At 39.6% G+C, this 13,262-nt stretch overlaps 1 protein-coding gene across 1 annotated transcript in view; it reads right to left on the bottom strand.

Annotated features, from left to right (window-relative positions):
- Window positions 1–1,182: 1,182 nt before the first annotated feature.
- The window catches only part of GPBP1L1 (GC-rich promoter binding protein 1-like 1), an 18,020-nt gene continuing 5,940 nt past the window's right edge, over window positions 1,183–13,262 (bottom strand). The window contains exons 5-11 of the mRNA XM_009326591.1: window positions 12,403–12,475; window positions 11,014–11,207; window positions 8,160–8,300; window positions 4,238–4,396; window positions 3,360–3,484; window positions 2,367–2,469; window positions 1,183–2,108 (exon numbers count right to left, since the gene is read on the bottom strand). Of these exons, the coding sequence (XP_009324866.1) occupies window positions 1,962–2,108; window positions 2,367–2,469; window positions 3,360–3,484; window positions 4,238–4,396; window positions 8,160–8,300; window positions 11,014–11,207; window positions 12,403–12,475 (942 nt within the window). The 3' untranslated portion in view covers window positions 1,183–1,961. The remainder of the gene's footprint in view (window positions 2,109–2,366; window positions 2,470–3,359; window positions 3,485–4,237; window positions 4,397–8,159; window positions 8,301–11,013; window positions 11,208–12,402; window positions 12,476–13,262) is intronic.

Here is a 13,262-nt window from a genome sequence, read left to right as displayed (position 1 = left end):
GCAGGTTCCTTACTCTAGGCAGGAACTGTTTGGCAACCTAGGGTCCCATTACAAGAGGCCATCAGCACGGATGTGATGTGAAGGACTTTTTTTAAACTTACCCCGTTTCTTGACAACAACGTGAATACACTTGCAGAGTTTTTCACTTAAATGGATGTAGGATGTTAAATTTTTAAAAAATGCATAAACTTTTCCAGACAAAAGCCACGTTCGATAGGACCAAAGCGGTAGGACCTTCGAAAGGAACTAGATGATCTGTGAAACGTCTTACAGGAGACCGAGCGCTTCCCCGAGCATTCCCAGGAAGGCCCAGCAACTTGAGCCTGGCCTTCAGCTGGCGGCGATGAAGAAATAGCCCTCGCCCCTCGTACCCAGGGGGCCAACTGTGTCGGCGGGAACTACCGGCACAAGTAGCAGTTACACCTGGTGTTGCCGAGAGCGTTCCCTTGAGTCCAGATGCAAAGATTCACGGCTAAACGTTAGAATTTTATTACACATCTGTCCTCTCTGCCTGGTCTGGAGTGGATTAAAAAAACCCAAGCAAGACCCTTGGGTGAAATCCCCCCAGGTCAGCGAGACCAGGATTTCGTACTCAACGTGCAATTCCATCCAACCCACTTGCAAACAGTGCACAACCATGCAAATACTTTCCAATCCAAAACATTTGTGTACAAGCTGAACTTAAAACAGACACTGAAATAGCTTAGGCCACAACCAAGTTGTTTGTAAAATCCTTTTTAATCTAATAGAAATGTTTTCATGAATTTTTAAAAAAGAGTTCAATGAAAACAGCTTTGGATTCAGACATTCCCTTGCCACGTTGTGAACATAAACAGCAGCATTGCACTAGGAACAAGTGACACCGACCAGTCGAGCTTCACGATTTTGTATGAAGCGGAAAAAAAAGCAAACTGCTTTAGTGGAAGATAATTTGAATTATTTTCTTTCCTTTCTTTAAAAAAAAAAAAAAAGCAACAAACACGGGCTATCATCTCACCATTGTTCTCCTTCTCCCTTCTTAAAGGAAGAGTTTAGCTCCTGCAGTCTGAGCGCTATAGCAATGTTTGCCAAGTGGAAAAATACAGCGGGAGAAGAAACTATTTATCCCCAGTGCTATTGAACCCCCAAAGTTGCAGGTCCCTTTAGAGGAAAGCTTTTCTTACATAAGAAAGACAATTAGAATTGGCAAACTGATGCAAAATATTTATTCCAAGTTAGTTATTTTTGATGCAGTAGTTTTTCCCCCTCATACAGACTCAATGTGATAGTCACTTTTTTAAATCTGTAAATAATGTTATCAAAATAATCTTAATCTTTGAAATCTCACAAAAAATTTATATTTTACAATCCACCCTGAATATCAAGGCTGCAAGAAGAAGAACACAAACAATTCCTATATCCAAATATTTTACAGCTGTACCCAAAAAAAGAAAACCACAAACGCCTGGTTAAGTGATGAAGCTCCCCGAGCCGCCAAAAAAATAAAATAAAATAAAAAATTCATGTTATTAGCATTAATTTAACATAATTAGAACTTCAATAGCCATTTTGTCATTGACAATGATTGTTTTAGCACACTGTTACCGCACGACATCATGTAATGCAGGCGGCACTGTTAGAAGCTTGTTGTTGCAAAGATCAGTCAGCCACTTGTATCCTGCTTACAAGACTGAACTTGTGCACTGCCCCACAAGGGATTTTTTGTCAAAATTTGCTAGCTGCACAAACTTCTATTAAGCATTAGGGCAAAACCAAAAGAAAAAGCTAAAGAAGCCAATTTCTCTCTTCTTTGGGATACAATTATTTCCCTTGTGCATGAAGTATCAACAACAAAAGAAAAAACTGAACAGACTGGAGACAGAATAAACTCTGTTTAGTTTATACAACCCCAAACACATGTTGAACTATGAACTGAGTTTATTGGGTTGGTTTTATTTATTTTAATTTTCTTGTGCCCACTCTCAGGCATCGTCATCTGACGTTTCGCTGCTACTAGTTTCTGTGTCTGAGTCCTCAATCTTTGTCTTAAAAGTGCTTCTCCAGTGGAACAACAGGCTGGAGCCGCGGCCCTGAAGAAATCCGTTCTTCCCAAATCCGTTTCTTCTTCGCTGTAGGAATGAAAGCAAGTTTTAAAACAAGCAAAAGTGCGGAGAGAGTAACTGTCACCAACCATCTGTGAACACAAATTATATATTTAACTGTATACACATGCTCTGCACGGGTAATGCAGAATCATCAACTGCGCTACAATCTCACTTCAATTCTTTGTCTTCTCGAACATCCTTAAGAATTAAGCCACAGAAGACTTGTGCGTGAGAAGGCAGAGGGAGAAGAGCCGTCATAAGTAGCAAGAGCTGTAAACATACCTGCTCTGACTTAATTTGGAACTCTTTGAGCTCATCCTCCGTGAGGGGAAGGTAGTTCTCGTCATTTTCAGGATATTCCTGCCACCCCATTTCTTTCAATAACCTGATTTGTGGAGAAAATAAAAGGGGCGTGGGAATTAAAGCAAAGGAACAATGGCAAAGGAGAGAACATTTTGTCCATGAAGCACAACGTTTTGTATTAATTCACTCCCGATTCACCAGGGACTCTTGTATATTACAGACCACTTCAACAATGCTTCGTGTTTACCCAACATTTTTCAATGTCATTTACAAATATGTAAACATCAGCAGTCCTGTACAATGGGTAAATAACTAGTGTGGCAGAGGGAAAGCAAGGCAGAGGTTTGAAATTCTACCCAAGCACGATGAAGGAGGACATGAGGCAATCAAACCAGTATTGCAGCTCAGAATCTCCTAAAACTTACTATCTGCTGACACCAGATGCTCACACTACTTACTGAAGCGAGATACAAGCTGAAATACTAGGTAAATATTTTCTTAACTCTCCTCCACTTTTACAGCATTTAAAGCAGCACAGGAGTATTCTAAGTGCAGACAGAAAGAAAGTGGTGTGTGTGAGGGTGCATCTTCAGTCTTCAGACCATCCCATTTAGGACACCTGCTTGTAAATTAACCAGAATCACACTAGGTTTGCACTCACTCCCAGTGTGGGCCGGTAAGTATCTAGGCAGCATTAACACACAGGGATGTGGCACTAGAGGAGCACTGGAATTTAATTACAGACCTTGGTAACGTCTTGGCTCATCTGTCATCAGTGTCTTGTTTTACTTTCAGTAAGACTCCACCCAGTCCAGCACCAGTCACGAAGCCCACACACCTCTAGCTCAGTACACACAAAGCTACTGCTGCTTCCCAGAAAGAGAGTTGTCTTTGAAGTAGTTTCCTTCTCCTCACACAGTCCAAGGACTCATCCTCCTTTACTCCAGACACTTTATTTTGCCATTTACTCACCTGTGTTCTGCTTCCAATGAATGAGAGAGGTTCTCCCCCTCCTCCGGCAAAGGGAGAGAAAGGCCATTCTGATGGCAGTTCTCCTCCCAGTTTTCCTTTGGTTCTGGTGTGCTGTTGCTCTCCATCTAAAGAAAAATAAAAGCATTGAAGTGTGCTTGCACAGACTGCCAGTAGCACAGTTCCAAGTTCAAGCTTCTGCTTTTGGAAGGAAAGCCTTTCACCTTGAGTCAGTGTTTTTTACAGAGCCTGGACTGATAATGGTTGAAAGCAACTTCTACCTGGCTGTGACAAGACAACACAATATGAACAACATCTGGTGGACTGCACTTTTGTGTCCAGGGAGTAAGTGCTGGCATTACAAAACTATCATCAGAGGCTTCAGAGTGAGAGCAAGAAAACTATGAGAATGAAATACTCCTAAGGACACCCTTTACATACATGTTAAGCCACAGACTTACGCACTTAGTGGTTTGGTCCAAGCCTGTGAGGCTTGAGCCACTATCCTATACCTTTCACGAATGCTGAGTTCTACTTTCCTGTGGATGTAGTTTGACAAGGAAGTTTGAAAGCAAATTAAGATCTTAAAATATGCTGTTGTTCCACTCTTTAGAGAATCCTTGCGAAAATCTAGACTACCTTCACCATCTGTGACCTTCCCTGCCATCTCTTTTATTACTTATCCATTTGCATTTCATCATGTTACGTATCTCCCTTCATCACAGTGCTGCGCACTAGTTCTGCTGGCATGTGGGCCAATGGAAGTCATTCCTTTCCTCCTCCAGAACCGGAATTACATACACTGCTCTGTTTTTTTCAGTACCCAACTCCTAAAAATACATACATAATGATCATGTATACAGTAAGGACAGCGATCTTACATCCTCCAGCTTGTCACATTCTCTGTTCTCTGTTATCTCCCCATTCCTATCATCTTTCAGTGCCTTCAGGAATTCGCTCTTTTTATCAGTGGTACGGCGCATCAGCTTCGTCAAGCGTGAAGAGCAGATCTCGATGGGAGGGGTGGTGCTGGAAGGACTCTAGACAAGGAAGATAGAATATAGAGACTTTCAAACTGTATTGCTGCAAAGATGGGGCCCTCTTCAGGCTCTGTGCTTACACCTTTCAATCACCCATCAGTTCTTTGGCTGGCTCTTAACCTCTCAAAAAACTGTACTGTCAAATTCCCATCAAAACACTGACCGGTGTTGCACATTCACTTCTTCCCTTAGCAGCACATTGTTCTCCCACCTATCATTATCGATTCTTAATCTTTTTTTCTTCCCCTAGGAGTCCATTCACATGGCCATGAATAGGTTTATTTTGTTCCTTGGCAATGTAACTCTCTGAAGCAATGCTGGAGCCTACAACAGAATATTAAGGCAGAGAAGTTCATGCAGGACTCTTGCCCTACAAAAATTAAAAAAATAAGGAGATGAGGCTCAGTTCAAATTTGTGTATTAAGCCATCCTGACAGACTCTACCCTGAAATTAAGCTATGGGGTGCTAATCTCCTTTCAGGGAGTGGTCACATCCTGAACTAACCACAGCTGGATGTGAAATAGCTAGCCACAGCCTCGGTATCCTCCCCTGAAGAGCACGCTGCCGATTCCTTGCTATGTACACTTGCAGCCCAGATGGTTCAGTGTGTAGCCAGACACAGACAAGCCTGGAGCCTGTGGGAAATCTGCTCAGCTCAATTCATGAACTCAAGGTAACCTCCCATGCTCTTCCACAGTGTTTAAGCCTTCTTAATTATCTTGAATCTGTGAACCAGGCATAAGGCGCAACAGTTTGCACATTAGCAGTGCGCCAGCCATGACACTGCAATGAAAGTAGTGCTAACCAAGATGAGCTTTCAGTTTAATCTGTTCTGTCATTTTGACTGGACACGCAAAAGAAATCTAAAAGCATGTTATGTGGAAGTTCCCTATATCTTAACCTTCTGCTCATATACAGAGTTCATGTCTGGCTACTCTAAGATGAGGAAGAATTTAGTCATTAATATGGATACCTGACGCTAGAATCTTGCATGCAAAACTATTCTTTTCCTTCCTTACTTGCTTTGATTTTTTTTTTCCCCTCAATATTAAAACAGAGTAAAATTTCCTAAAGCCTGTAGTGTTTTTCCCACTCCCCCCTGCCTTTTTTTTTAAACTAGGGTGGGAAGGTTGCAAATTCAGGCTCTTCAAAATGAATATCTTTAGCAAAGTGTTTTTATCATACTCACAGTGCTCTGAGCGAAGATCAAGAGAACTAAAATATTTAGCAAAACAAAAACAAGGCAGCAGCTTCTGCTTGTATTTCTAATGCCGGCTGCACATGAAACACTGGTGTGTAATAATGCCTTTCAGGGAAGTGCATGCTGAAAGTAATGTCTTATGGTAAACATTTCTCAGGTGGCCTTTTCAGATTTTGCCTAATTCAACACAGTAAGGAACAAATCAGCAATTGTAACAGACATAACAAGTGACTCTGAATATTAGGATAAAAAGCTAGCAGAGTACTGAAATTGAAGCTCTCAACATAGTAATTAGTAAGACTGCAGTGCCAGAAGGTAACAATGAACAAAGGAGAATAAAAATTAGATGTCTTTGGTAATTTGGAATACTCTACTAAAGCACTTGAGCTCTTTGCTAGAAGCAGCCATTTTAATGGCACTGTATAGAACTGCTGAGGTACTAAAACTTATTTCTACACATTAAGTGAAGACAGTTAAAGCTAAGGTTTAGAAACAAGAGTCCTGAAAGGGAATTGAATTTCACCTCAATTCTGATTTTATTCATAACTTTCTGTAGAAGGCTTTATAATACTAAAAAAGAATGTTATGTAAAGGGGTACAAGTAGTCATTTTTGACGTCTTTTCTAAAGGTAGATTTAGCCCTTTGACTGAAACATCAAGGCATCTCAGTTTGTTTTTTTTTTTAATGAGATCACTATGCATAATCTCAAATTTGTTCAGATATCAGTCTGTTTAACAGGGGTAGCTTCTCTAACAGAAAAGTCATCCTGTATCATTTTAAGAATTCAGACTGTATCTTAATTTGGTTACCTTAGACTGGCTTGTGAGGACATGGTGCCAGTGCTAGTTGGCACCATTTTAGTTTTCAACACACTGTGGTCTCTTATGAATAAAGGTGATATTTTCAACACTTCCGCAGGAGGGGCATTATCCCCATTTCAGAAATAAAACGGCAGAGATTACTTGTAGTAGGCCTGGGGAGCTAGGATTACAGTAGTATTTGCTGGCCATGGTCCTGTGTTTTCATACTGCGTGTCTCCAACAGATTCAAAGAAAAACGTATTACAAGTGTTGAATTTTATTTGGGAGGAATTTTTAAGCCCTTTTTGTTTAGTTGATTGACAATGGTAATAAAAGAAGTATTAAAGGAAGTACTGCTTGTTCTGGGGAAAACCCAGCTGCCTGCTCCTGCTGTCAGATTAGTACCTGACATCTTTGCTGACTAGAGTTTCAGGCAAGACCTTCTTGCGGGGGCGGTGTGTGTGTGTGTAATAAAATAATGGAGACTACTTGTGTTACTACTCTATGTTATAAAGTGAATGCCCTTCTCGGTATCTACCTGGAGGTGAAAGCCTATTTAAGTTTACATATTTATACTGCAAAGGTGTCCATACTGTGCTGTGCATTACACAAAAAGGAAGGCTGTCAGTAGCACAAAGGACTTGGTCTGAGGACAGACAAGGCAAGGTAAGGGAAAGGGATACAGTGCAAGATCTATTTGTCAAAGTGGCAGGTGCATGCTTGTTAACTATTGCTTTTAATGACTGCTTTTACACTCACAGCAGTGGCTAAAGCAGAAAAGTACAGGCTGTTGCAAAATAAAGCCTGAAAAGCAGAGAATCATAAAGATGACAGTCTTATTTTAGAAGTAAGATCTGTAAAGGAAAAAGGCAAATGTACAACTACAAAAAAACCCCCCACTGTTACGCTTGAAATGCAGACAGACTCATTTCAAATTATGTGAGTAGGTCACTTATCACAGTCTGTTTCATTTTTGTTCTTTTTACATATGATCACAAACCTCTTGAATTTTGATTCCCAGGAGCAGAGGAGAAAAGTTATTCAGTGTCACTTTTCTATTAAGCTTTGGGGAATTTCAAGCTCCAAACCAGCATTTTGTGTATAAGCTATGAAGTGATGCACAGAAATGTTGGCCAAAATGTGTTTTTTCAGTTACTGCTGAAATGTTAACAATATGCAAAGTTCTCTCCATACTTCAGACCAAAAGCAGAGGTCAGTCAGTTTCCACCTCACTTCCTTCCAACACCAAAATTAAAAACAGACACTGTAGCTGAAGATACACGTACACACATTAAACCCCCTCAACCCTCTCAGAGCTCATTGCTTGTGCTGTTGCTCTCCTACAGAAAGGAAGTGAGGCAGATCACCCTCCTTCCCCTTCTTTTCCCATATTAAAGAAAAGCATAGGAATCAGTTTACCTATCTGTTCCCATCAGTTCTTGGTATCTGCACTGATAACACCAAGTCTATGCATGTCTAGTTATGCAACACTATTTAAAGCATTACTACTTTTTTTTTTATATTGGAGAGAAATTCTAATACATTCAGACAAACACCAATGGCTTTACATCCAGGTAAACCACATTATTTCTTTTAGCGTATCAGAGATGTGGCAGAATGTGCCAAGAATGTACAAGTGAGTCATTCTTCAAGAGTGCAAAGCTCGGTATACCACATACAGAGAGGACCTTACCATGTTTAAGCTACAGTAGGTGATAGTGATAAAAGTTCCCACCTTACCCCCAAACCCAACCTCTTACCTCTTTGGGAGAGGTGAGGACTGAGCCACTTGCCAGTACTGCTGGTTTGGTTACAGACACTGGACTGGTAAAGGCAGAGTCACGGCTGGAGGAAAGTGAGCCTGGTTTATGTTCACTTCTGTTGGCTTTCCATGGACTTGGCTATATTGAAGAGAACACAAAATACTGGACAGTAAATGGTAAGGCATAAGAAGGGGTTGCTTGCTAGTAAAACAAACTCCCAAACATTATGTTGGCTGCTGTATGGATATTCTTCCTCCCTCTCCAAGAACAGTCTCACGTTTACCTCAACACCCATTATTTTTCCCTGTCTTCTTCTGTTTTCCCCAAACCACACAAAATCTGCTTCATGGGCACCACCCGCCAGTAAAACACCGTTAGAGCTCAAAGAGAAAATCCAGCATTGCTCTTCATTAATTGGAATCACCACCGAGTAATGCAATGCATCTTACAGCTACCCACAGACGGGAAGTAAAAAAAAAACAATTAAATTCACATTTCATATGGGAACACTGTATGCCACAAAGAAAGAGTTTGTATCACTTGACAGGAACTTCCCCTGTGCAAGGAAGAAGCACATCAAGGAATATTTCTGTCCAGGCTAAGAATGCAAATTATTTATTTCCTAGGGCTCTGAAAGTGTCCATCATTGCACTGATTTAGCAACAAAGAAAAAAAAAAAGAAAAAGCAGCCAGTTCATTAAAGTGCATGAGCACTAGCTGTTTTGCTCTGGATACTCTCTGCAGTATCCCTTCAAATACACTGGCGATTTGGCTGAAAAGCAAAGACTTCAAGATAAGTTTTTGTTACTTGGAATATAATGAGCCCCTCTTATCAACCAAGGACAAACTGTGAAGTGACAGTTTTTACAAAAAGGATCCTAACAACAGATCCTACAGAAACTTGTATGAAGTAGCATGAGAAATACACCTGTCAGAGCATTAAAACATACTGGTTCCTTTCACCCATTAGACTTCTGAAGCCAGCTTCAAGTCATTAGCAAAATAACTCATGCACAAGTAGGACTCAGTTAAATCTGAGATGCAACAGATCTTGCATTCTGCAAGCAACGAGAGCAGAAGCCATTATTTCAATATGTTCTCACTCTCCATTGGGTTATTTTATTCATTTTTACATAAATAAATCAGCAAGGGAGGCCATCAGCATTACTCTTCCACTCCAGCTTAAAAGAAAGAGCAGTCCACGTTACTGAATGGATTATTTGGCATTCACAGCACACATTCCAAACATTCCCTTCAAACCCAGAAAATATCCCGATCTGCACAATATTGCTTGGTACTAAAATTAGGGTGTAGAATTACTATGACAAAAAGTTTCTCTCCGCAGATCCGGTGGTTGCACCGTTTAGATACCCAGCTCTTGGCTGCTGATTGTTGTTCTCCCAGCGTCCACAAAGGGGCAGCTTAGACAAATTCAAAGACAGACCCCTATTGCTTTCTTAGGGAGGCCACTAGATTCAAGCACAACTAGAGATGAATATCAAAAGGAATCGTTTGCAGATTATGACCTTCATGGCTTGCTTGACTGTGAACAATTAGCCATCTCAATTAGCCAAGAAAGAATGCACTTGTTTCACTGCCGCCTTTCAGTACTACTTGGTACAACGTAACAAAAACATTTTCCATTCAGTTTGTCTGTGACAGCTTTCCAGTACTGCTTTGTCAAAAGGAATGTTTTGACCCCTCTACTACTTTATGCACTGCAATTTCTGTACAACTTTCTAGAGTCTTCAGAATAATGCATCCTACCATAGCTGCTTTATGTCTGTACCTTTAAAAAAAAGGCATCATGCACACAGTTTTTCTGCCTAAGGATATGCTGATCTCCCACCTTTTAGCTTTGCTAATGGTCACCATTCATTAACAAAAGCGCTGTTGATGACACCAGCAGACAATTTGATAATAATTTTAACCATTAGGATTTTTCCTGTAGCTGGCAGAATTTGGCCTGAATTAAGAGAAACTTACAGAAGAGAAAGAAGCTCTAAACTTGATTTCTTACAAAAAAGCTGTTAATCTTTCCTATTTTGCTTTTATCTTTGAAGTGTATAAGACTAATTACTCTAATCATAAGGAAGATTTTGTTCGAATGTCACAGCCAGAGTTAGTAATTAATAAATTTTAGAACTCAAAGTATTTGGACACCTTTTTAAAGAATGACCTAGCTAATAATTTTCTTTAGCTTCTTAAATACTTTCACTATCAATCCTACAAAGTTTCTAGGGCATCTGTACATGTAAATTCTCTGGAAAAACAGGCAAGATAAAGCCTAGAACTAAGAAACAAAAAAACTACTTGTTTTTTCAACACTCCTATATTTTTTTCAGTAAAAGAATAACAGCACAAAACCCATTACTTTTCCAGGATGTCTTTAAGGCTCAACTAAATTAGAGCTAAATTGAGGCTGTTACAATCTAATCTGATCTTAGCCTCAATTATGTTTTAAACACATAAAAGTATTGTAACCCAATAAAGATTTTTCAAGGCAGTCACATGAACAATTCAAGCACATCGCAGCACACATTCCACTTCTCTAGCATTGCTTGTTTTGTCTAATTAAGATAAGGATTTGTCTAATGCATGAGAACACACCCATTCAAACAGACATTAATTTCTTCAGAAGAGAGGTTAGTTCTCTATACGGACAAGACCAAATGGCATTTTAACAGGGAACAACAATTTTAGTAGTAAACAGACCTCTACTGTAAAGGCCACTACCTCATGACCTACTGGACCCCAACTCCTGCTACTTGTTAGGGGGTTGATTCCCTTGTCAAGGGACAGCGTTCTCCCTTGATCTGCGGTTCACTAACTTGGTTGGAAACCCCTGTACCTTGGAAGGAGGAGCTGCAGGTTTAGGAACCAGATTTTTGTAGACACTTGGGACAATAGTGGTGGCTTTGTTGCCATTTGCCAGGTGAGAAACAGGTGATGTAAATGCAGCTGAGAAGGCGGCGGCAGGATCCTCTTTTGAAACCTTTTTGATGACCAGCATCTTGGTAGGTTGCTTGGCACTAGGGGGGTTTTCTGTAAAAATAAAATAAGAAAGTTTATGAAACTGAACAACTGTATTTCAGAACAGCTTCGGTACACTGATCCAGTTTCTCCCCTCTCAATCTTAGATGCTACACATCTGATTCTGAGACTGCTATCAGCTGTTCTTTCATTTCAGCTTTCAGCAAAGATACTGGATAAGGATGTCAAAGTCCAATCTTTTTTCATTTAACCACAACAGCTCCCTTGACATTGAAGGGAAAAACCTATGGGTGGCATCAGCTAACAGCTTTCCACCATACTACAGGAATCAGAACAGATATTAGCATTTTTTTGAGCAACCATGGATCAGCTTTGTTAATTCACTAGCACAGCAAAAATACTTTGCATAACTTATACCTTAAAAGACACAGTGCTTTTACGAACAAGCACAATTAATATTTCTTAGGCCAAATCAACACATTTGCAGGAGCAGAACAATTTAAAAACAGTAATAGCCTGTTTATACAGGTAAAAGCCCCGTAAATGCTAATTGTCATTATTTTTTGAGCAGAACAATAGCTACCTGACAAACATGAAAAAAGAATACAATCTGGTACTACAGCAAGAAGTGGGTTTGAGTTTTTTTTTTTTTTATTTGTACTATTTACAGTATCTAACCCAACTGATCTAGCTGCATTCTAACTAGAGATTAACAAACCTGAATTTAGCTGCTAGAACTGGAACCTTGTTTCACGCAAAATTTTTTTTTTTTAAAGGCACAGATTCACATACCACATCAGAATTAAGAGCAATCCTGTTCTGAGTTAAAAAAAAAAAAATCAAATAAATCCAAACCACAGAATTATGACAGTTTTGCTGTATTTCTAATATGAAGATCACAAGTCAGGAACTAATGCCTAGTTCACTCAAATCTGCTCTGCCCTTCAAGTGATGTCTGCATGAAATTGTAACTGCAGTAAGACAGGAAGCAAATGCAGAACAGCGACATTACTGCCACCAGCAGTTTTTTTAAGACAAGACAAGCACAGTTTCAAGTAGACAAAAAGGCCAACAGATTAGTGAAGACTGGGGGAGGAAAACAACAAAGGAGAGAAAGCTGCAAACTGTCTGCTTCACTTAAGTCTTTAAAATCTTTTTGAGTGACAAAACTAGCATTTAAACATCGGTTACAACTTTCTGCTTCAGCATCAGCATTCTGTACAGGGATGTAAACACCTTTACCTACCCCATACTCCAGAAGGTGTTCCTAAAGGTTTGTTCTGGTTGTTGTGTCTTCCAGCTTCTGGATTCAAAGATGGCTGTAAAAAGACAATGCAAATTAGTGTACCATTGTATCGCATATAACAAAAAAAATTCAGTATTAACATAAAATTATGCTTCTAGCAACCCAGAGTACAGGTAGATTTCTCTGAACAGCACCTGAATTAGAAGAGAGTGCTTTGTCACAAGACATCTAAAAATCAAGTTTCTATTCTCCTTGGCTTCTGCTGTGTTTCCAACAGAACTATCCGAAGGTTCAGGACAGGCCCTTTAGTCTTCTACTATATGATTAAGTAGATTCCACCAACCAATACACACATAAAAGATTTACGTATTTAATAAGCAGCTCAAAATATAAAACAGAATCCACATCATCAGTATATGAAGAATCTAGTCTAATTTCCCAAATATTTTTATACAATAATTATGCATTAACCAATAAAAAGATACCCAAAAGCAATACTCCTAATGTAAAGGAATAATGACTATATATACACATTTACTGACAAGCTACATGTAAATTTATGTTACGCTTCAGAATCCACTTTTTCAGGACAATACTGCATGCAGACTCAGTGCTCTCTGTAGACTTACCTTTGATTCAGTATCAGAATTCAACTTAGTGGAACAACTAAGGACATGTCCAAGCTCAAAGCAGAGTACAGAAAATCTAAGCATTTAGTGACAAGCGTTCCTGATCAGCTATTCCTCTTCCCCCGTCCCAAATAACTTCAGTTCAAAATAAAGCCATCTTTTTCCTCTTTTTAATGAATTCTTCATACGTTAGTTACTATGGCGACAGCATAAGTCTCTAATAATGAGCTG

The sequence above is a fragment of the Pygoscelis adeliae genome, unplaced genomic scaffold (assembly GCF_000699105.1).
Source record: "Pygoscelis adeliae isolate BGI_AS28 unplaced genomic scaffold, ASM69910v1 Scaffold306, whole genome shotgun sequence".
NCBI classification, from domain to species: domain Eukaryota; kingdom Metazoa; phylum Chordata; class Aves; order Sphenisciformes; family Spheniscidae; genus Pygoscelis; species Pygoscelis adeliae.
Note: the sequence above shows the minus strand (reverse complement) of the source record. Positions and strands in the feature narration are given on the sequence as shown.